This window comes from Petromyzon marinus, chromosome 78, assembly GCF_048934315.1.
Source record: "Petromyzon marinus isolate PM22_M1 ecotype Great Lakes invasive population chromosome 78, UKy_Petmar_22M1.pri1.0, whole genome shotgun sequence".
In the NCBI taxonomy this organism is placed as follows: Eukaryota; Metazoa; Chordata; class Hyperoartia; order Petromyzontiformes; family Petromyzontidae; genus Petromyzon; species Petromyzon marinus.
This window is the reverse complement of record NC_133744.1, coordinates 5,086,161-5,110,278: the sequence shown is the minus strand read 5'-3', so window position 1 is coordinate 5,110,278 and position 24,118 is coordinate 5,086,161. Positions and strand designations below refer to the sequence as shown.

Here is a 24,118-nt window from a genome sequence, read left to right as displayed (position 1 = left end):
CCACTACTAACACTACAACCAGCATCCACGGGTAACTAACTACTATAACTATTATAACTACCACCACTACCATTACTACCACTACAACCAGCATCCATGGGTAACTATAACTACTATAACTATTAACTATAACTATTATAACTATAACTACTACTACAACATCTACTACCACCACCACCACTACAACCAGCATCCACGGGTAACTACAACTAGTATAACTAGCATAACTAGTATAACTAGCATAACTAGTATAACTATTATAACTACTAACACTACAACCAGCATCCACGGGTAACTACAACTACTATAACTACTACTATAACTAGTATAACTATTATAACTACTACCACTACTAACACTACCACTACTACAACATCTACTACCACTACTAACACTACAACCAGCATCCACGGGTAACTATAACTACTATAACTATTAACTATAACTATTATAACTACTACCACCACTACTACCATTACTACTACTAACACTACAACCAGCATCCACGGGTAACTACTACTACTATAACTACTACTACCACTACTATCACTACTACTACAACTACTACCACTGCTACTAATACCACTACCACAACTACTACCACTACAGCTACTACCACTACAACCACCACTACTACTACTACTACATCTACTACCACTACAACTACCACTACAACCACCACCCCAACTACCACCACCCCACTGTGTATCTCTCCCCCCGTGTCTCTCTCCCCGTGTCTCTCTCTCCCCGTGTCTCTCTCTCTCCCGTGTCTCTCTCTCTCCCGTGTCTCTCTCCCCGTCTCTCCCCGTGTCTCTCTCCCCGTGTGTCTCTCCCCCCCGTGTCTCTCTCTCCCGTCTCTCTCTCTCCCCCCGTGTCTCTCCCCCCGTGTCTCTCTCCGTGTCTCTCTCTCTCCCCGTGTCTCTTCCCCCGTGTCTCTCTCTCTCCCCGTGTCTCTCCCCCCGTGTCTCTCTCTCCCCGTGTCTCTCTCCCCGTGTGTCTCCCCCCGTGTCTCTCTCTCCCCGTGTCTCTCCCCCCCGTGTCTCTCACCCCGTGTCTCTCTCCCCGTGTCTCTCTCTCTCCCCGTGTCTCTCTCTCCCCGTGTCTGTCTCTCTCCCCGTGTCTCTTCCCCCGTGTCTCTCTCCCCGTGTCTCTCTCTCCCTGTGTCTCTCTCTCTCCCCGTGTCTCTTCCCCCGTGTCTCTCTCTCTCCCCGTGTCTCTCTCCCCGTGTCTCTCTCCCCCCCGTGTCTCTCTCCCCGTGTCTCTCTCCCCGTGTCTCTCTCCCCCCCGTGTCTCTCTCCCCCCCGTGTCTCTCTCCCCGTGTCTCTCCCCCCGTGTCTCTCTCTCTCCCCGTGTCTCTCCCCCCGTGTCTCTCTCCCCCCCGTGTCTCTCTCTCCCCCCGTGTCTCTCCCTCCCCGTGTCTCTCCCCCCGTGTCTCTCTCCCCGTGTCTCTCCCCGTGTCTCTCCCCGTGTCTCTCTCCCCCCGTGTCTCTCTCCCCCCCGTGTCTCTCTCTCCCCCCGTGTCTCTCCCTCCCCGTGTCTCTCCCCCCGTGTCTCTCTCTCCCCGTGTCTCTCTCTCTCTCTCCCCGTGTCTCTCCCCCGTGTCTCTCTCCCCCGGTGTCTCTGTCCACGCAGCGACCGTCAGCAGAGGGAGCGTGAGGAGGCCCTCAGTGACTTCAAGTCTGGCCGTGTCTCTCTCTCCCCGTGTCTCTCTCTCCCCGTGTCTCTCTCTCTCACCGTGTCTCTCACCGTGTCTCTCTCTCTCCCCCGGTGTCTCTGTCCACGCAGCGACCGTCAGCAGAGGGAGCGTGAGGAGGCCCTCAGTGACTTCAAGTCTGGCCGTGTCTCTCTCTCCCCGTGTCTCTCTCTCTCCCCGTGTCTCTCTCCCGTGTCTCTCTCTCTCCCCGTGTCTCTCTCCCCGTGTCTCTCTCTCCCGTGTCTCTCTCTCTCCCGTGTCTCTCTCCCCGTGTCTCTCTCTCACCGTGTCTCTCTCCCCGTGTCTCTCTCTCCCCGTGTCTCTCTCCCCGTGTCTCTCCCCCGGTGTCTCTGTCCACGCAGCGACCGTCAGCAGAGGGAGCGTGAGGAGGCCCTCAGTGACTTCAAGTCTGGCCGTGTCTCTCTCTCACCCCGTGTCTCTCTCTCCCCGTGTCTCTCTCTCTCCCCGTGTCTCTCTCTCCCCGTGTCTCTCTCTCACCGTGTCTCTCTCTCTCACCGTGTCTCTCTCTCTCCCCGTGTCTCTCTCTCCCCGTGTCTCTCTCTCTCACCGTGTCTCTCTCTCCCCGTGTCTCTCTCTCTCACCGTGTCTCTCACCCCGTGTCTCTCTCTCCCCGTGTCTCTCTCTCTCACCGTGTCTCTCACCGTGTCTCTCTCTCTCCCCCGGTGTCTCTGTCCACGCAGCGACCGTCAGCAGAGGGAGCGTGAGGAGGCCCTCAGTGACTTCAAGTCTGGCCGTGTCTCTCTCTCTCCCGTGTCTCTCTCCCGTGTCTCTCCCCCCCGTGTCTCTCTCCCCGTGTCTCTCTCCCCGTGTCTCTGTCCACGCAGCGACCGTCAGCAGAGGGAGCGTGAGGAGGCCCTCAGTGACTTCAAGTCTGGCCGTGTCTCCATCCTGGTGGCCACCTCCGTAGCTGCTCGTGGCCTTGACATCGATGACGTCCGACACGTACGCACACAGACACAGAGACACACAGAGAGAGACACAGACACACACACAGAGACACAGAGACACACAGACAGAGACACACACACAGAGACACAGTGAGAGACAGACACACAGACACGTACGCACACAGACACAGAGACACACAGAGAGAGACACAGACACACACACAGAGACACAGAGACACACAGACAGAGACACACACACAGAGACACAGTGAGAGACAGACACACAGACACGTACGCACACAGACACAGAGACACACAGAGAGAGACACAGACACACACACAGAGACACAGAGACACACAGACAGAGACACACACACAGAGACACAGTGAGAGACAGACACACAGACACGTACGCACACAGACACAGACACACAGACACAGACGCACACAGACACAGAGAGACAGAGTGAGACACAGAGTGAGACACAGACACACAGACACGTACGCACACAGACACAGAGAGACAGAGTGAGACACAGAGTGAGACACAGACACACAGACACGTACGCACACAGACACAGAGAGACAGAGTGAGACACAGAGTGAGACACAGACACACAGACACGTACGCACACAGACACAGAGAGACAGAGTGAGACACAGAGTGAGACACAGACAGACAGACACGTACGCACACAGACACAGACAGAGACACAGAGAGACACAGACACACACAGAGACACAGTGAGAGACAGACACACAGAGAGACACACAGACAGACTCAGAGAGTGAGACACACAGACACACAGACACTCAGACAGACTCAGAGAGTGAGACACACAGACACACAGACACTCAGACAGACTCAGAGAGTGAGACACACAGACAGACACAGACACTCAGACAGACACACAGAGACAGAGACACACAGACACTCAGACAGACACACAGAGACAGAGACACACAGAGAGACACACAGACACTCAGACAGACTCAGAGAGTGAGACACACAGACACACAGACAGACACACACAGAGACACAGACACACAGAGACACAGACACACAGACACACAGACAGAGACACAGACAGAGACACACAGACAGAGACACAGACAGAGACACACACAGAGACACAGACACTCACAGAGACACTCACAGAGAGACACACTCAGACACACACACACAGAGACACACTCAGACACACACACACAGAGACACAGAGACAGAGACACACAGAGACACACTCACACACACAGTGATACACAGAGACACACACACAGAGACACAGACACACAGAGACACACAAACACACAGACACACACACACAGAGACAGAGACACAGACACACAGAGACAGAGACACACACAGACAGACAGAGACACACACAGACACACACAGTGATACACACACACACAGACACACACAGAGACACAGTGAGAGACAGACACACAGAGAGACACACAGACACACACGCACACAGACACAGAGACACACAGTGAGACACAGACACACAGACAGAGACACACACAGAGACAGAAACACACACAGAAACACACACAGAGACACTCACAGAGACACACACAGAGACACTCACAGAGACACAGACACTCACAGAGACACACACACACACAGAGACACTCACAGAGACACACAGACACACAGAGACACTCACAGAGACACACACAAAGACACTCACAGAGACACTCACAGAGACACACACAGAGACACACAGAGACATACAGACACACAGAGACACAGAGACACACACAGACGCAGAGACACTCACAGAGACACTCACAGACACACATACACTCACAGAGACACACACAGACACACTCACAGAGACACACAGATACACACAGAGACACACAGACACTCACAGAGACACACACACAGACACAGAGACACAGAGACACTCACAGAGACATTCACAGAGACACACACAGACACAGAGACGCAGAGACATTCACAGAGACACTCACAGACACACATACACTCACAGAGACACACAGACACACACAGAGACACAGATACACTCACAGAGACACAGACACACAGAGACACTCACAGAGACACACAGACACACAGAGACACAGAGACACACACAGAGACAGAGACACTCACAGAGACACACAGACACACAGAGACACTCACAGAGACACAGAGACACTCACAGAGACACACAGAGACACTCACAGAGACACACAGACACACACAGAGACACAGAGACACACACAGACACAGAGACACTCACAGAGACACACAGAGACACACACAGAGACACAGAGACACTCACAGACACACACAGAGACACTCACAGATACACACAGACACAGAGACACTCACAGAGACACACAGACATTCACAGAGACACAGAGACATACACAGAGACACAGACACAGATACATTCACAGAGACACAGAGACACTCACAGACACACATACACTCACAGAGACACACAGACACACACAGAGACACAGAGACACACACAGAGACACAGAGACACTCACAGAGACACACAGACACACACAGAGACAGAGATACACTCACAGACACACATACACTCACAGACACACATACACTCACAGAGACACACACAGAGACACACAGACACACACAGACACTCACAGAGACACACAGACACAGAGACACTCACAGAGACACACAGACACACACAGAGACACACACTCACAGAGACACTCACAGAGACACGCACACACACAGAGACACGCACAGACACAGACACACACTCACAGAGACACACACAGACAGAGATACACACATAGACATACACACAGACACTGCGCAGACACACACAGACACGCACACAGACAGACACGCACACAGGCACACACACAGGCACACACACAGACACACACAGACACACAGATACACACACACACAGAGACACGAACACACGCAGAGACACGCACACACACAAACACACACACACACAGACACACACACACAGAGACATGCACACACACAGACACACACAGACACACAGATACACAGACACGCACACACACAGACGCACACACGCACAGACACGCACAGACACACACAGACACGCACACACACAGAGACACAGACACGCACACACAGAGACACAGACACACACAGGCACAGTGTAGTAGTGTATAGTGTAGTAGTGTATAGTGTAGTAGTGTAGTGCAGTAGTGTGTAGTGTAGTAGTGTATAGTGTAGTAGTGTATAGTGTAGTAGTGTATAGTGTAGTAGTGTATAGTGTAGTAGTGTATAGTGTAGTAGTGTATAGTGTAGTAGTGTGTAGTGTAGTAGTGTGTAGTGTAGTAGTGTGTAGTGTAGTAGTGTATGGTGTAGTAGTGTATGGTGTAGTAGTGTATAGTGTAGTAGTGAATAGTGTAGTAGTGTATAGTGTAGTGTAGTAGTGTGTAGTGTAGTAGTGTGTAGTGTAGTAGTGTGTAGTGTATAGTGTATAGTAGTGTATAGTGTAGTAGTGTGTAGTGTAGTGTATAGTGTACTAGTGTATAGTAGTGTATAGTGTAGTAGTGTGTAGTGTAGTAGTGTATAGTGTAGTAGTGTATAGTGTGGTAGTGTATAGTGTGGTAGTGTATAGTGTAGTAGTGTATAGTGTAGTAGTGTATAGTGTAGTAGTAGTGTATAGTGTGTAGTAGTGTATAGTATAGTGTATAATGTAGTAGTGTATAGTGTAGTAGTGTGTAGTGTATAGTGTAGTAGTGTATAGTGTAGTAGTGTGTAGTGTATAGTGTAGTAGTGTATAGTGTAGTAGTGTATAGTGTAGTAGTGTATAGTGTAGTAGTGTACTAGTGTATAGTAGTGTATAGTGTAGTAGTGTATAGTGTAGTAGTGTATTAGTAGTATAGTAGTGTATAGTGTAGTGTATAGTGTAGTAGTGTATAGTAGTGTATAGTGTAGTAGTGTATAGTGTGTAGTAGTGTATAGTATAGTGTATAATGTAGTAGTGTATAGTGTAGTAGTGTGTAGTGTATAGTGTAGTAGTGTATAGTGTAGTAGTGTGTAGTGTATAGTGTAGTAGTGTATAGTGTAGTAGTGTATAGTGTAGTAGTGTATAATGTAGTAGTGTATAGTGTAGTAGTGTACTAGTGTATAGTAGTGTATAGTGTAGTAGTGTATTAGTAGTATAGTAGTGTATAGTGTAGTGTATAGTGTAGTAGTGTATAGTAGTGTATAGTGTAGTAGTGTATAGTGTAGTAGTGTATAGTGTAGTAGTGTATAGTGTAGTAGTGTATAGTATAGTAGTGTATAGTGTAGTAGTGTATAGTGTAGTAGTGTATAGTGTAGTGTAGTAGTGTATAGTGTAGTAGTAGTGTATAGTGTAGTAGTGTATAGTGTAGTAGTGTATAGTGTAGTAGTGTATAGTGTAGTGTATAGTGTAGTGTATAGTGTAGTAGTGTATAGTGTAGTAGTGTATAGTGTAGTAGTGTATAGTGTAGTAGTGTATAGTGTAGTAGTGTATAGTGTAGCAATGTATAGTGTAGTAGTGTATAGTGTAGTAGTGTATAGTGTAGTAGTGTATAGTAGTGTAGTAGTGTATAGTAGTGTAGTAGTAGTGTATAGTAGTGTATAGTGTAGTGTATAGTGTAGTAGTGTATAGTGTAGTAGTAGTGTAGTAGTGTATTAGTGTATAGTATAGTAGTGTATAGTGTAGTAGTGTATAGTGTAGTAGTGTATAGTGTAGTGTAGTAGTGTATAGTGTAGTAGTGTGTAGTGTAGTAGTGTATAGTGTAGTAGTGTATAGTTTAGTAGTGTATAGTAGTATAGTAGTGTATAGTGTATAGTAGTGTATAGTGTAGTAGTGTATAGTGTAGTAGTGTATAGTGTAGTAGTGTATAGTGTAGTAGTGTATAGTGTAGTAGTGTATAGTGTAGTAGTGTATAGTATAGTAGTGTATAGTGTAGTAGTAGTGTATAGTGTAGTAGTGTATAGTGTAGTAGTGTATAGTGTAGTAGTGTATAGTGTAGTAGTGTGTAGTGTAGTAGTGTGTAGTGTAGTAGTGTATAGTGTAGTAGTGTATAGTAGTGTAGTAGTGTATAGTGTAGTAGTGTATAGTGTAGCAGTGTATAGTGTAGTAGTGTATAGTGTAGTAGTGTATAGTAGTGTAGTAGTGTATAGTAGTGTAGTAGTAGTGTATAGTAGTGTATAATGTAGTGTATAGTGTAGTAGTGTATAGTGTAGTAGTGTATAGTGTAGTAGTGTATAGTGTAGTAGTGTATAGTGTAGTAGTGTATAGTGTGTAGTATAGTAGTGTATAGTGTAGTAGTGTATAGTGTAGTAGTGTATAGTGTAGTAGTGTATAGTGTAGTAGTGTACAGTGTAGTAGTGTACAGTGTAGTAGTGTATAGTGTAGTAGTGTATAGTGTAGTAGTGTATAGTGTAGTGTAGTAGTGTATAGTGTAGTGTAGTAGTGTATAGTGTAGTAGTGTATAGTGTAGTAGTGTATAGTGTAGTAGTAGTGTATAGTAGTGTATAGTGTAGTGTATGACGTACCGCCCTCCCCCCCAGGTGGTGAACTATGACCTCCCGGGCTGTGTGGATGACTACGTTCACCGCATCGGCCGCACGGGACGTATCGGCCACTGTGGATCCGCTGTCGGATTCTTCGACTGCGGCCGTGACCGCGATTTGGCTCGGCCGCTCGTCCGGGTGCTCAGCGACGTGGGTGGCACGGGGCGAGACACGCGGGGAGAGACACGGGGGAGAGACACGGGGGAGAGACACGCACAGAGAGAGACACACAGAGACAGAGAGAGACACACAGAGACACGCGGAGAGACACACAGAGACACACAGAGACACGCAGAGACTCGCACAGAGACACAGAGAGACACACAGAGAGACACGCAGAGACTCGCACAGAGACACAGAGAGACACACAGAGACTCACACAGAGACACAGAGAGACACACAGAGAGACACGCAGAGACTCGCACAGAGACGCAGAGAGACACACAGAGACTCACACAGAGACACAGAGAGAGACACACAGAGACTCACACAGAGAGACACACAGAGACTCACACAGAGACACACAGAGAGAGACACACACGCAGAGACACGCGGAGAGACTCACACAGAGACACACAGAGAGACACACAGAGAGACACACAAAGACACGCGGAGAGACACACAGAGACACACACAGTGACTCACACAGAGACACAGAGAGAGACGCACAGTGACACACACACACACAGTGACACAGACACACACAGACACACACAGTGACACACACACAGACACACACAGAGACACACAGAGAGAGACACACAGTGACACACACAGACACACACAGAGACACACACAGAGACTCACACAGAGACTCACACAGAGACACACAGAGAGAGACACACAGAGAGAGACACACAGAGAGAGACACACAGAGACTCACACAGAGACAAACAGAGAGAGGCACACACACCGAGACACACAGAGACACGGGGAACACGCACAGACACACAGAGAGACACGCAGAGACACGCGCAGAGACGCGGAGAGACACCGAGACATGCACAGAGACTCACACAGAGACTCACACAGACACACAGAGACTCACGCAGAGTCACAGAGACACACAGTGACACACAGTGACACACACACAGAGACACACAGAGAGACACGCTGAGAAGACACACAGAGAGAGTCACACAGAGAGACACACACAGAGAGACACACACAGAGAGACACACACAGAGAGACACGCAGAGAGACACGCTGAGAAGACACACAGAGAGTCACACAGAGAGACACACACAGAGAGACATGCAGAGACGCACACAGAGAGAGACGCAGAGACACAGACACACACAGTGACACACAGAGACACACACATAGAGACACGCAGAGAGACACAGACACGCAGAGACACACACACAGAGACACACAGAGACACACAGACACAGAGACACACACACAGAGACACACACATAGAGACACGCAGAGAGACACAGACACGCAGAGACACACACACAGAGACACACACAGAGACACACAGAGACACACAGACACAGAGACACACACACAGAGACACACACAGAGACACACAGAGACACGCGGAGAGACACTGAGACACAGAGACACACACAGACACGCAGGGAGACAGACACACACGCGGAGAGACACTGAGACACGCACAGACACACACAGAGACACACAGACACACAGAGACGCACAGAGACACACAGAGACACGCAGAGACAGAGACACGCGGAGAGACACTGAGACACACAGAGACACACAGACACGCGGAGAGACACTGAGACACACAGAGACACGCACAGAGACACACACACAGAGACACACTGACACACTGTGAAAGTGTCTGTGTGTGTGTCTGTGTGTGTGTCTGTGTGTGTGTCTATGTGTGTGACAGTGTGTCTGTGTGTGTATGTGTCTATTTGTGTGTGTCTATTTGTGTGTGACTGTGTGTGACTGTGTGTGTCTGTGTGTCTATGTATATGTGTGTGTCTGTGTGTGTGTCTCACTGTGTGTGTGTCTGTGTGTGTGTCTCACTGTGTGTGTGTCTGTGTGTGTGTGTCTGTGTGTCTCACTGTGTGTACGTCTGTGTGTGTCACTGTGTGTGTGTCACTGTGTGTGTCACTGTGTGTGTGTCACTGTGTGTGTCACTGTGTGTGTGTGTGTGTACACTGTGTGTGTACACTGTGTGTGTGTACACTGTGTGTGTGTGACACTGTGTGTCACTGTGTGTGTATGTGTGTGTCACTGTGTGTGTGTCACTGTGTGTGTGCACTGTGTGTGTGTACACTGTGTGTACACTGTGTGTGTGTCATTATGTATACACTGTGTGTGTGTCACTGAGTGTGTGTCACTGTGTGTACACTGTGTGTGTGTGTACACTGCGTGTGTACACTGTGTGTGTACACTGTGTGTGTGTACACTGTGTGTGTGTCACTATGTGTGTGTCACTGTGTGTGTGTCACTGTGTGTGTCACTGTGTGTGTGTGTGTCACTGTGTGTACACTGTGTTTGTCTGTCACTGTGTGTACACTGTGTGTACACTGTGTGTGTGTGTGTACACTGTGTGTGTGTACACTGTGTGTGTGTCACTGTGTGTGTGTCACTGTGTGTGTGTCACTGTGTGTGTGACACTGTGTGTGTGACACTGTGTGTGTGTCACTGTGTGTGTGTACACTGTGTGTGTACACTGTGTGTGTGTGTACACTGTGTGTGTGTACACTGTGTCACTGTGTGTGTGTGTGTCACTGTGTGTACACTGTGTGTGTGTGTACACTGTGTGTCACTGTGTCTGTGTGTACACTGTGTGTGTACACTGTGTGTACACTGTGTGTACACACTGTGTGTGTGTGACACTGTGTACACTGTGTGTGTGTGTACACTGTGTGTGTGTACACTGTACACTGTGTGTGTGTACACTGTGTACACTGTGTGTGTGTACACTGTGTACACTGTGTGTGTGTGTACACTGTGTGTGTGTGTACACTGTGTGTGTGTCACTGTGTACACTGTGTGTGTGTGTCACTGTGTGTGTGTGTACACTGTGTCTGTGTGTGTGTACACTGTGTCTGTGTGTGTGTACACTGTGTGTGTGTCACTGTGTACACTGTGTGTGTGTGTCACTGTGTGTGTGTCACTGTGTGTGTGTCACTGTGTGTGTCACTGTGTGTGTGTGTCACTGTGTGTGTGTGTCACTGTGTGTGTGTGTCACTGTGTGTGTGTGTACACTGTGTGTGTGTGTCACTGTGTGTGTGTGTACACTGTGTGTACACTGTGTGTGTGTGTACACTGTGTACACTGTGTGTGTGTACACTGTCTGTGTGTCACTGTGTGTGTGTCACTGTGTGTGTCACTGTGTGTGTGACACTGTGTGTGTGACACTGTGTGTGTGTCACTGTGTGTGTGTACACTGTGTGTGTACACTGTGTGTGTGTGTACACTGTGTGTCACTGTGTGTGTCACTGTGTGTACACTGTGTGTGTGTGTACACTGTGTGTCACTGTGTCTGTGTGTACACTGTGTGTGTACACTGTGTGTACACACTGTGTGTGTGTGACACTGTGTACACTGTGTGTGTGTACACTGTGTGTGTGTACACTGTACACTGTGTGTGTACACTGTGTACACTGTGTGTGTGTACACTGTGTACACTGTGTGTGTGTGTACACTGTGTGTGTGTCACTGTGTACACTGTGTGTGTGTGTCACTGTGTGTGTGTACACTGTGTCTGTGTGTGTGTACACTGTGTCTGTGTGTGTGTACACTGTGTGTGTGTCACTGTGTGTGTCACTGTGTGTGTCACTGTGTGTGTCACTGTGTGTGTGTCACTGTGTGTGTGTCACTGTGTGTGTGTACACTGTGTGTGTGTGTACACTGTGTGTGTCACTGCGTGTGTGTACACTGTGTGTGTGTCACTGTATGTGTCACTGTGTGTGTACACTGTGTGTGTGACAATGTGTCTGTGTGTACACTGTGTCACTGTGTGTGTCACTGTGTGTGTGTACCCTGTGTGTACACTGTGTGTCACTGTGTGTCACTGTGTGTGTACACTGTGTGTGTCACTGTGTGTGTGTGTCACTGTGTGTGTGTCACTGTGTGTGGCACTGTGTGTGTGTCACTGTGTGTGTACACTGTGTGTGTGTCACTGTGTGTGTGTGTCACTGTGTGTGTCACTGTGTGTGTGTGTCACTGTGTGTGTGTGTCACTGTGTGTGTGTCACTGTGTGTCACTGTGTGTCACTGTGTGTGTGTGTGACTGTGTGTGTGTCACTGTGTGTGTCACTGTGTGTGTGTCACTGTGTGTGTGTGTCACTGTGTGTGTCACTGTGTGTGTGTGTCACTGTGTGTGTGTGTCACTGTGTGTGTGTGTGTACACTGTGTGTGTGTGTGTACACTGTGTGTGTGTCACTGTATGTGTCACTGTGTGTGTACACTGTGTGTGTGACAATGTGTCTGTGTGTACACTGTGTCACTGTGTGTGTCACTGTGTGTGTGTACCCTGTGTGTACACTGTGTGTCACTGTGTGTCACTGTGTGTGTACACTGTGTGTGTCACTGTGTGTGTCACTGTGTGTGTGTGTCACTGTGTGTGTGTGTACACTGTGTGTGTGTGTGTGTACACTGTGTGTGTCACTGTGTGTGTCACTGTGTGTGTCACTGTGTGTGTCACTGTGTGTGTGTACACTGTGTACACTGTGTGTCACTGTGTGTGTGTGTGTCACTGTGTGTGCACTGTGTGTGTCACTGTGTGTGTGTACACTGTGTGTCACTGTGTGTGTCACTGTGTGTACACTGTGTCACTGTGTGTGTCACTGTGTGTGTGTACCCTGTGTGTACACTGTGTGTCACTGTGTGTCACTGTGTGTGTGTGTACACTGTGTGTGTGTGTACACTGTGTGTACACTGTGTGTGTACACTGTGTCACTGTGTGTGTGTACACTGTGTGTGTACACTGTGTGTACACACACAGTGTGTACACTGTGTGTGTGTGACACTGTGTGTACACTGTGTGTCACTGTGTGTGTACACTGTGTGTCACTGTGTGTGTGTCACTGTGTGTACACTGTGTGTCACTGTGTGTGTACAATGTGTGTCACTGTGTGTGTGTCACTGTGTGTACACTGTGTGTGTGTGTACACTGTGTGTCACTGTGTGTGTGTCACTGTGTGTGTCACTGTGTGTGTCACTGTGTGTGTGTCACTGTGTGTACACTGTGTGTGTGTGTACACTGTGTGTGTCACTGTGTGTCACTGTGTGTGTCACTGTGTGTGTCACTGTGTGTGTGTGTGTCACTGTGTGTGTGTCACTGTGTGTGTGTCACTGTGTGTGTCACTGTGTGTGTGTGTGTCACTGTGTGTGTCACTGTGTGTGTGTCACTGTGTGTGTCACTGTGTGTGTCACTGTGTGTGTATGACTGTCTGTGTACACTGTGTGTGTGTACACTGTCTGTGTACACTGTGTGTGTGTACACTGTGTGTGTACACTGTGTACACACTGTGTGTACACTGTGTGTGTCACTGTGTGTCACTGTGTGTGTCACTGTGTGTGTCACTGTGTGTGTGTGTGTCACTGTGTGTGTCTCACTGTGTGTGTGTCACTGTGTGTGTCACTGTGTGTGTCACTGTGTGTGTCTCACTGTGTGTGTGTCTCACTGTGTGTGTGTGTGTCTGTCTGTGTGTGTCTCACTGTGTGTGTGTCTCACTGTGTGTGTGTCTCACTGTGTGTGTTTCGCTGTGTGTGTCACTGTGTGTGTCACTGTGTGTGTGTGTCACTGTGTGTGTGTCACTGTGTGTGTGTCACTGTGTGTGTGTCACTGTGTGTGTGTCACTGTGTGTGTGTCACTGTGTGTGTGTCACTGTGTGTGTGTCACTGTGTGTGTCACACTGTGTGTGTGTCACTGTGTGTGTGTCACTGTGTGTGTCACTGTGTGTGTGTCACTGTGAGTGTGTCACTATGTGTGTGTACACTGTGTGTGAGTGTGTCACTGTGTGTGTCACTGTGTGTGTCACTGTGTGTGTGTGTGTGTCACTGTGTGTGTGTCACTGTGTGTGTGTCACTGTGTGTGTCACTGTGTGTGTGTCACTGTGTGTGTCACTGTGTGTGTGTCACTGTGTGTGTCACTGTGTGTGTCACTGTGTGTGTATGACTGTCTGTGTACACTGTGTGTGTGTACACTGTGTGTGTACACTGTGTACACACTGTGTGTGTGTACACTGTGTGTGTCACTGTGTGTCACTGTGTGTGTCACTGTGTGTGTCACTGTGTGTGTGTGTGTCACTGTGTGTGTCTCACTGTGTGTGTGTCACTGTGTGTGTGTCACTGTGTGTGTCACTGTGTGTGTCTCACTGTGTGTGTGTCTCACTGTGTGTGTGTGTGTCTGTCTGTGTGTGTCTCACTGTGTGTGTGTCTCACTGTGTGTGTCACTGTGTGTGTTTCGCTGTGTGTGTGTCACTGTGTGTGTCACTGTGTGTGTGTGTCACTGTGTGTGTCACTGTGTGTGTGTCACTGTGTGTCACTGTGTGTGTGTCACTGTGTGTGTGTCACTGTGTGTGTGTCACTGTGTGTGTGTCACTGTGTGTGTGTCACTGTGTGTCACACTGTGTGTGTCACACTGTGTGTGTGTCACTGTGTGTGTGTCACTGTGTGTGTCACTGTGTGTGTCACTGTGTGTGTCACTGTGTGTGTGTGACTGTGTGTGTCACTGTGTGTGTGTGACTGTGTGTGTCACTGTGTGTGTGTGACTGTGTGTGTCACTGTGTGTGTGTGACTGTGTGTGTCACTGTGTGTGTCACTGTGTGTGTCACTGTGTGTGTGTCACTGTGTGTGTGTGTCACTGTGTGTGTGTGTGTCACTGTGTGTGTGTGTGTCACTGTGTGTGTGTCACTGTGTGTGTGTGTGTCACTGTGTGTGTGTGTCACTGTGTGTGTGTGTCACTGTGTGTGTGTGTGTCACTGTGTGTGTGTCACTGTGTGTGTGTCACTGTGTGTGTCACTGTGTGTGTCACTGTGTGTGTCACTGTGTGTGTGTCACTGTGTGTGTGTGTGTCACTGTGTGTGTGTGACGTCACTGTGTGTGTCACTGTGTGTGTCACTGTGTGTGTGTGTCACTGTGTGTGTGTCACTGTGTGTGTGTGTGTACACTGTGTGTGTGTGACACTGTGTGTGTGTCACTGTGTCTGTGTGTACACTGTGTCACTGTGTGTGTGTCACTGTGTGTGTGTCACTGTGTGTGTGTGTCACTGTGTGTGTGTCACTGTGTGTGTCACTGTGTCACTGTGTGTGTGTGTCACTGTGTGTGTAACTGTGTGTGTGACTGTGTGTGTCACTGTGTGTGTCACTGTGTGTGTGTCACTGTGTGTGTGACACTGTGTGTGTGACACTGTGTGTGTGACACTGTGTGTGTACACTGTGTCACTGTGTGTGTCACTGTGTGTGTGTGTCACTGTGTGTGTGTCACTGTGTGTGTACACTGTGTGTGTGTGTCACTGTGTGTGTACACTGTGTGTGTACACTGTGTCACTGTGTGTGTACACTGTGTGTGTACACTGTGTGTGTGTGTGTACACTGTGTGTACACTGTGTGTACACTGTATGTACACACTGTGTGTGTGTGACACTGTGTGTACACTGTGTGTGTGTGTGTACACTGTGTGTGTGTCACTGTGTACACTGTGTGTGTGTCACTGTGTACACTGTGTGTGTGTGTGTGTGTCACTGTGTGTCACTGTGTGTGTGTGTCACTGTGTGTGTGTGTCACTGTGTGTGTGTGTGTACACTGTGTGTGTGTCACTGTGTGTGTGTCACTGTGTGTGTACACTGTGTGTGTACACTGTGTCACTGTGTGTGTGTACACTGTGTGTGTCACTGTGTGTGTGTACACTGTGTGTGTCACTGTGTGTGTGTGTCACTGTGTGTGTCACTGTGTGTGTCACTGTGTGTGTCACTGTGTGTGACGTCACTGTGTGTGTCACTGTGTGTATACACTGTGTACACTGTGTGTGTCACTGTGTGTGTCACTGTGTGTGTGTGTGTCACTGTGTGTGTCACTGTGTGTGTCACTGTGTGTGTGTCACTGTGTGTGTCACTGTGTGTGTGTCACTGTGTGTGTGTCACTGTGTGTGTCACTGTGTGTGTCACTGTGTGTGTGTCACTGTGTGTGTCACTGTGTGTGTGTCACTGTGTGTGTGTCACTGTGTGTGTCACTGTGTGTGTCACTGTGTGTGTCACTGTGTGTGACTGTGTGTGTGTGACAGGCTGGCCAGGATGTTCCACCCTGGCTGGAGGAGGAGGCGAGTGGAGCTGTGGGGACTTCGTTTGGAGGCGTTGGAGGAACTTTCACGTCACGTGACGTGCGCAGGCAGGCACGTGACACACACAGTGACACACACAGTGACACACACACAGTGACACACACAGTGACACACACACAGTGACACACACAGTGACACACACAGTGACACACACACAGTGACACACACAGTGACACACACAGTGACACACACAGTGACACACACACAGTGACACACACAGTGACACACACACAGTGACACACACAGTGACACACACACAGTAACACACACAGTGACACACAGTGACACACACACAGTAACACACACAGTGACACACACAGTGACACACACAGTGACACACACAGTGACACACACACAGTGACACACACAGTGACACACACAGTGACACACACAGTGACACACACAGTGTGACACACACAGTGACATACACACAGTGACACACACACAGTGACACACACAGTGACACACACAGTAACACACACAGTGACACACACAGTGACACACACACAGTGACACACACAGTGACACACACAGTGACACACACAGTGACACACACAGTGACACACACACAGAGACACACACAGAGACGCACACAGTTACACGTAGATTTACACAGACACACAGAGACACACAGACACACACACACAGAAACACACACAGTTACACATAGATAGACACATACACACACACACACAGACACATACACACAGATACACACACACACAGAAACACACACACAGTTACACATAGGTAGACACATACACAGACACACAGACACACACAGACATACAGAGACACACAGACATACACACAGAAACACACAGTTACATATAGACACAGACACACAGACACATACACACAGATACACAGACACACACACAGAAACACACACACAGTTACACATAGATAGACACATACACAGACACACACAGTGACACACATAGACACACAGAGACACAGACACACACAGAAACACACGCAGAAACACACAGTTACACACAGATACACATACACAGACACACAGACAGTGACACACACAGACACACACACAGAAACACACACACAGTTACACAGACACACACACATAGAGGGAGGGTGGCGTTTGTGCACAGACTGCCCTACATGACATCATAACAACGGTCTGGACCACTGGACGGGTTCCGCAGGATTGGAAGGATGCCCTGGTGGTCCCCCTCTTTAAGAAGGGGGACCGCACAGACTGTAACAACTGCAGGGGCATCTCACTCCTCAGTGTGAGGCCGGGAAAGGTCCTGGCAAGGATTATTCAACATCGCCTTGCCAGGCACGCTGAGGAGAGGCTTGCGGAGCCCCAATGCGGTTTCAGGGAAGGGCGGTCCTGCACAGATGCCATATTTTCTGTCCGTCTGCTACAGCATAGGTGTAGGGAATTCCAACAAGACCTACATCTCTGCTTTATTGACCTGGTCAAGGCCTATGATACCATCAGTAGGCATGGGCTCTGGGTTGTTCTTCGTGCTTTTGGAGTACCTGACCCTCTGCTCACGATCATTAAGGACCTTCATGATGGTGAGCGGGCCCGGGTAAAACTACGTGGCCGGGAGTCAGAGCCATTTCCTGTTAACCTTGGGGTGTGACAGGGATGTCCTCTGACTCCCACATTATTTAACATCTATTTTGACCACGTAGTTCATGAAGCCTTCAATAGCTGTACCGGGGGAATCTCCATTTGGTACAGATATAATGGGAGGCTGATCGATGCCCGGGTGCGGTCAAGGGATGGCTCCCTATTGCTCAACCACGTTATGTATGCTGATGATTTGGTAATAGCTGCTCATTCAGAGGAGGAGTTGGAGACGCTGCTGCTGAGACTGGAGCGTGCCACTAAGAGGTGGGGCCTTACCATCAGCCCCACCAAAACTAAGCACCTGCCTGGGTATTTTGTACCATCGGACACTCCACCCCCGCAACTCCCAATCGGTGATGGGGCAGTTGTGGAGAGAGTGGAGAGTTTCCCATACCTGGGCAGTGTGCTTATGACCGGCTCCAGTTTAACAGCAGAGTTCTCACTCCGAATCAGTCGAGCGGCAATATCTTTTCATCGGTTGCGTAACGCTGTGTGGAAGCTACCTGGTCTGTCGCTCCGCACTAAGCTTCGGGTCTTCTCGGCCACGGTCATTCCCTCCCTTCTCTACGCTTGCGAAACGTGGACCCCCCTAATGCAACATCTTCGCCGGTTAGAAACATTTAGGCTGGCCTGCCTACGATCCCTCCTGGGTTTAACCAGACTGGATTGTGTGAGGAGCTCACAAATCCTTGAAAGATCTGGGCAGGGTCCCATCGGTGAGCTCCTCCGGCAGGCAAGGCTGCGATGGCTGGGTCATGTAGCCCGCATGCCCAGCCACCGCATGCCGAAACAGCTTTTGTTTGGCCGGATTGAGGGGGCTAAGCGGGCGCGGCACGGGCTAGAGAAGAGATGGAGTGATGTGGTACAGGAGGACGTGGAGCTGAGTGGACTTGCCGATGACTGGTACCAGCGGTGTCAAGATCGGCCTCTGTGGAGGAGGCTCGTGAAGGATGCTACTGGGCAGTTGGAGGCAGTCGCCCTCCAACAACAACGGAGGGCGGAGGAGCGACGCTCACAACAGCGAGCGGAGCGCCGGGTGGCTAAAGCACAGCAGGTTGGCACAGTAGGGGGCACAGGTGGTGCATCAGCCAGTCATCTCAGTCAGTCGACCCGTGGCACCTGGGTCTGCCCCGTGACCTCCTGCCAGCGGGCGTTCGACACTTCACGTGGCCTCAGGGTGCACATAGCCTGGCACAAGCGTCGTGGTGACGTCACCGCCACTTAGTGGCGAATGGCGGTTGTTGTTGTGTAACTGTGTGTGTACTGTGTGTGTGTGTAACTGTGTGTACTGTGTGTGTGTAACTGTGTGTGTAACTGTTTGTACTGTGTGTGTGTACTGTGTGTGTGTACTGTGTGTGTGTAAATGTGTGTGTGTGTAACTGTGTGTACTGTGTGTGTACAGGGCTCTGGTTGGATGCGTCCTTCCTCTCTCCACGCCATGAACTCACCACCACCACCACCAGCTGCTGCTGCTGCTGCTGGTGGTGGTGGTGAGGAAGAGTCCTGGGACTGAGACTCACAGCGCACACTCAGTACACACACAGTACACACACTCAGTACACTCACACAGTACACACACTCAGTACACTCACACAGTACACACACACAGTACACTCACACAGTACACACACACAGTACACACACAGTACACTCACACAGTACACACACACAGTACACACACAGTACACTCACACAGTACACTCACAGTATACTCTCAGTACACTCTCACATAGTACACACACACAGTACACACACAGTACACACACTCAGTACACTCACAGTATACTCTCAGTACACTCTCACATAGTACACACACACAGTACACACACTCAGTACACACACAGTACACACACACAGTACACTCTCACATAGTACACACACACAGTACACACACAGTACACACACTCAGTACACACTCAGTATACTCTCAGTACACTCTCACATAGTACACACACACAGTACACACACTCAGTACACACACAGTACACACACTCAGTACACACACTCAGTACACACACACAGTACACTCACACAGTACACACACTCAGTGCACACACAGTACACTCACACAGTGCACACACTCAGTACACTCACACAGTACACACACACAGTACACTCTCACATAGTACACACACACAGTACACACACAGTACACACAATCAGTACACTCACACAGTACACACACTCAGTACAATCTGTACACACACTCAGTACAATACTCACATAGTACACACACTCAGTACACTCACACAGTACACACTCAGTACACACACTCAGTACACTCAGCATACACAGTACACTCTCAGTACACACTCAGTACACTCAGCATACAGAGTACACTCAGTACACTCAGTACACTCACACATAGTACACACACTCAGTACACACACACTCAGTACACATAGTACACACACTCAGTACACACACACTCAGTACACACAGTACACACACTCAGTACACACACAGTACACTCACACAGTACACACTCAGTACACTCACACATAGTACACACACTCAGTACACACACTCAGTACACACACTCTCAGTACACTCTCAGTACACTCTCAGTACACTCTCAGTACACACACAGTACACACTCAGTACACACACAGTACACTCAGCATACAGAGTACACACTCAGTACACTCACACATAGTACACACACTCGGTACACACACTCAGTACACACACACTCAGTACACTCTCAGTACACACACAGTACACACTCAGTACACACACAGTACACACACAGTACACTCACACAGTACACACACTCAGTACACTCAGCATACACAGTACACTCAGTACACACACAGTACATACACTCAGTACACTCTCAGTACACACACAGTACACACTCAGTACACTCAGTACACTCACACATAGTACACGCACAGTACACACACACAGTACATTCATTATACACACAGTACACTCAGTACACACACAGTACACACACACAGTACACACACAATACACACACACAGTACACACACACAATACACACACAGTACACACACACAGTACACACACAATACACACACACAGTACACACACAGTACACACACACAGTACATACTACACACACAATACACACAGTACACACACACAGTACACACACACACAGTACACACACACAGTACACACACACAGTACACACACAGTACACACACACACAGTACACACACTACACACACACACAGTACACACAGTACACACACACTAGACACAGTACACACACACACAGTACACACACACACACTACACACACACACAGTACACACACACAGTACACACACACAGTACACACACACAGTACACACACACTCAGTATACACACAGTACACACACAGTACACACACACAGTACACACACACAGTACACACACACAATACACACAGTACAAACACACAGTACACACACTCAGTACACTCTCAGTACACACACACAGTACACTCTCACATAGTACACACACTCAGTACACACACTCAGTACACTCTCAGTACACACACTCAGTACACACACTCAGTACACTCTCACATAGTACACACACTCAGTACACTCACACAGTACACACACTCAGTACACTCTCACATAGTACACACACTCAGTACACTCACACAGTACACACACTCAGTACACACACATAGTACACACACTCAGTACACACACAGTACACTCACACAGTACACTCACACAGTACACTCACACAGTACACACACTCAGTACACTCACACAGTACACACACACAGTACACACACAGTACACACACAGTACACACACACAGTACACACACACACAGTACACACACACAGTACACACAGTACACACACACACTACACACACACAGTACACACACACAGTACACACACAGTACACACACACACAGTACACACACACAGTACACACACAGTACACAGTACACACACAATACACACACACAGTACACACACAGTACACACACACAGTACACACACACACAGTACACACACACAGTACACACACACTCAGTATACACACAATACACACACAGTACACACACAGTACACACACACAATACACACACACACAGTACACACACACAGTACACACACACACAGTACACACACAGTACACACTCAGTACACACTCAGTACACACACAGTACACACTCAGTACACACACAGTACACACACACACAATACACACACACACACACGGCGTTGTCCAATGCTGTTGATTTGTATCTTCCCACACACAACAACCGGTGGCTGTGTGGTTGTGCGCCGGTAGTGTTGTTGTGTTTGTTGTGTCACAGATACCTGGCCAAGGTCATGTGACCACCTCGCCTGGTCTACAGGAGGTCGTGGTAGACTTTGACCACCTCGCCTGGTCTACAGGAGGTCGTGGTAGATGTTGACCACCTCGCCTGGTCTACAGGAGGTCGTGGTAGATGTTGACCACCTCGCCTGGTCTACAGGAGGTCGTGGTAGATGTTGACCACCTCGCCTGGTCTACAGGAGGTCGTGGTAGATGTTGAACACCTCGCCTGGTCTACAGGAGGTCGTGGTAGATGTTGACCACCTCGCCTGGTCTACAGGAGGTCGTGGTAGACGTTGACCACCTCGCCTGGTCTACAGGAGGTCGTGGTAGATGTTGACCACCTTGCCTGGTCTACAGGAGGTCGTGGGTTCGATCCCTGACTCCCTCGCCAGAGACACTGATCCCTTCACCGGAGACTTGTGGAGACCGGGTCTCAGGCTCTGGAGACTCGGGGAGACCGGTTCTCAGGGTCTAGAGACTCAGGGAGACCGGGTCTCAGGGTCTAGAGACTCGGGGAAACCGTGTCTCAGGGTCTAGAGACTCTAAACCCTGAGTCTCTAAACCCCGAGCCTCTTGATACCCGAGTCTCTAGAACCTGAGTCTCTATAACCCTGAGACCCGGTCTCCGAGTCTCTAGACCCCGAGTCTCTAGAACCTGAGACACGGTCTCCCTGAGTCTTTAAACCCTGAGACCTGGTCTCCCTGAGTCTCTAGACTCGGGGTGTAGAGACTCGGGGTTTGGAGACTCGGAGTCTAGAGACTCGGGGTCTAGAGACTCGGGGTCTAGAGACTCGGGGTCTAGAGACTCGGGGTCTAGAGACTCGGGGTCTAGAGACTCGGGGTCTAGAGACTCGGGGTCTGGAGACTCGGGGTCTAGAGACTTGGGGTCTAGAGACTCGGGGTCTAGAGACTCGGGGTGTAGAGACTCGGGATGTAGAGATTCGGGGTCTAGAGACTCGGGGTCTAGAGACTCGGGGTGTAGAGACTCGGGGTCTAGAGACTCGGGGTGTGGAGACTCGGGGTGTGGAGACTCGGGGTGTAGAGACTCGGGGTCTGGAGACTCGGGGTCTGGAGACTCGGGGTCTGGAGACTCGGGGTCTGGAGACTCGGGGTCTAGAGACTCGGGGTGTAGAGACTCGGGGTCTGGAGACTCGGGGTCTGGAGACTCGGGGTCTAGAGACTCGGGGTGTAGAGACTCGGGGTCTAGAGACTCGGGGTCTGGAGACTCGGGGTCTGGAGACTCGGGGTCTAGAGACTCGGGGTGTAGAGACTCGGGGTCTAGAGACTCGGGGTGTAGAGACTCGGGGTCTAGAGACTCGGGGTGTAGAGACTCGGGGTCTAGAGACTCGGGGTCTGGAGACTCGGGGTCTAGAGACTCGGGGTGTAGAGACTCGGTGTAGAGACTCGGGGTGTAGAGACTCGGGGTTTAGAGTCTCTAGACCTTGAGACACGGTCTCCCTGAGTCTCTAGACCCTGAGACCCGGTCTCCTTGAGTCTCTAGACACTGAGACCCGGTCTCCCTGATTCTCTAGACCCTGAGACACGGTCTCCCTGAGTCTCTAGACCCTGAGACCTGGTCTCTCTGAGTCTCTAGACCCTGAGACCCGGTCTCCTTGAGTCTCTAGACTCGTGGTCTAGAGACTAGGGGTCTCGAGACTCGAGGTCTAGAGACTCGGGGTCTCCCTGGCCAGGAGGGATCTAAGTGAGGTGCCGTGCGTAGTTTTGTCGCTGTTTATTTTCGCGTGCCACTGTAAACTTCAGTGATGATGACCGCCATCTGAATAATAAAACCACGACGTTACTGAA

At 49.5% G+C, this 24,118-nt stretch overlaps 1 protein-coding gene across 1 annotated transcript; it reads left to right on the top strand.

Moving 5' to 3' along the window:
- Positions 1-492: 492 nt before the first annotated feature.
- Positions 493-24,118, top strand: LOC116937983 (putative ATP-dependent RNA helicase DDX4; the record flags this gene model as incomplete). Its single annotated transcript, XM_076056884.1, has 5 exons — positions 493-509; positions 2,539-2,656; positions 8,129-8,281; positions 16,348-16,455; positions 19,413-24,118. Coding segments are annotated over 5 exons (507 nt in total), but the record flags the coding sequence as incomplete, so codon positions are not given.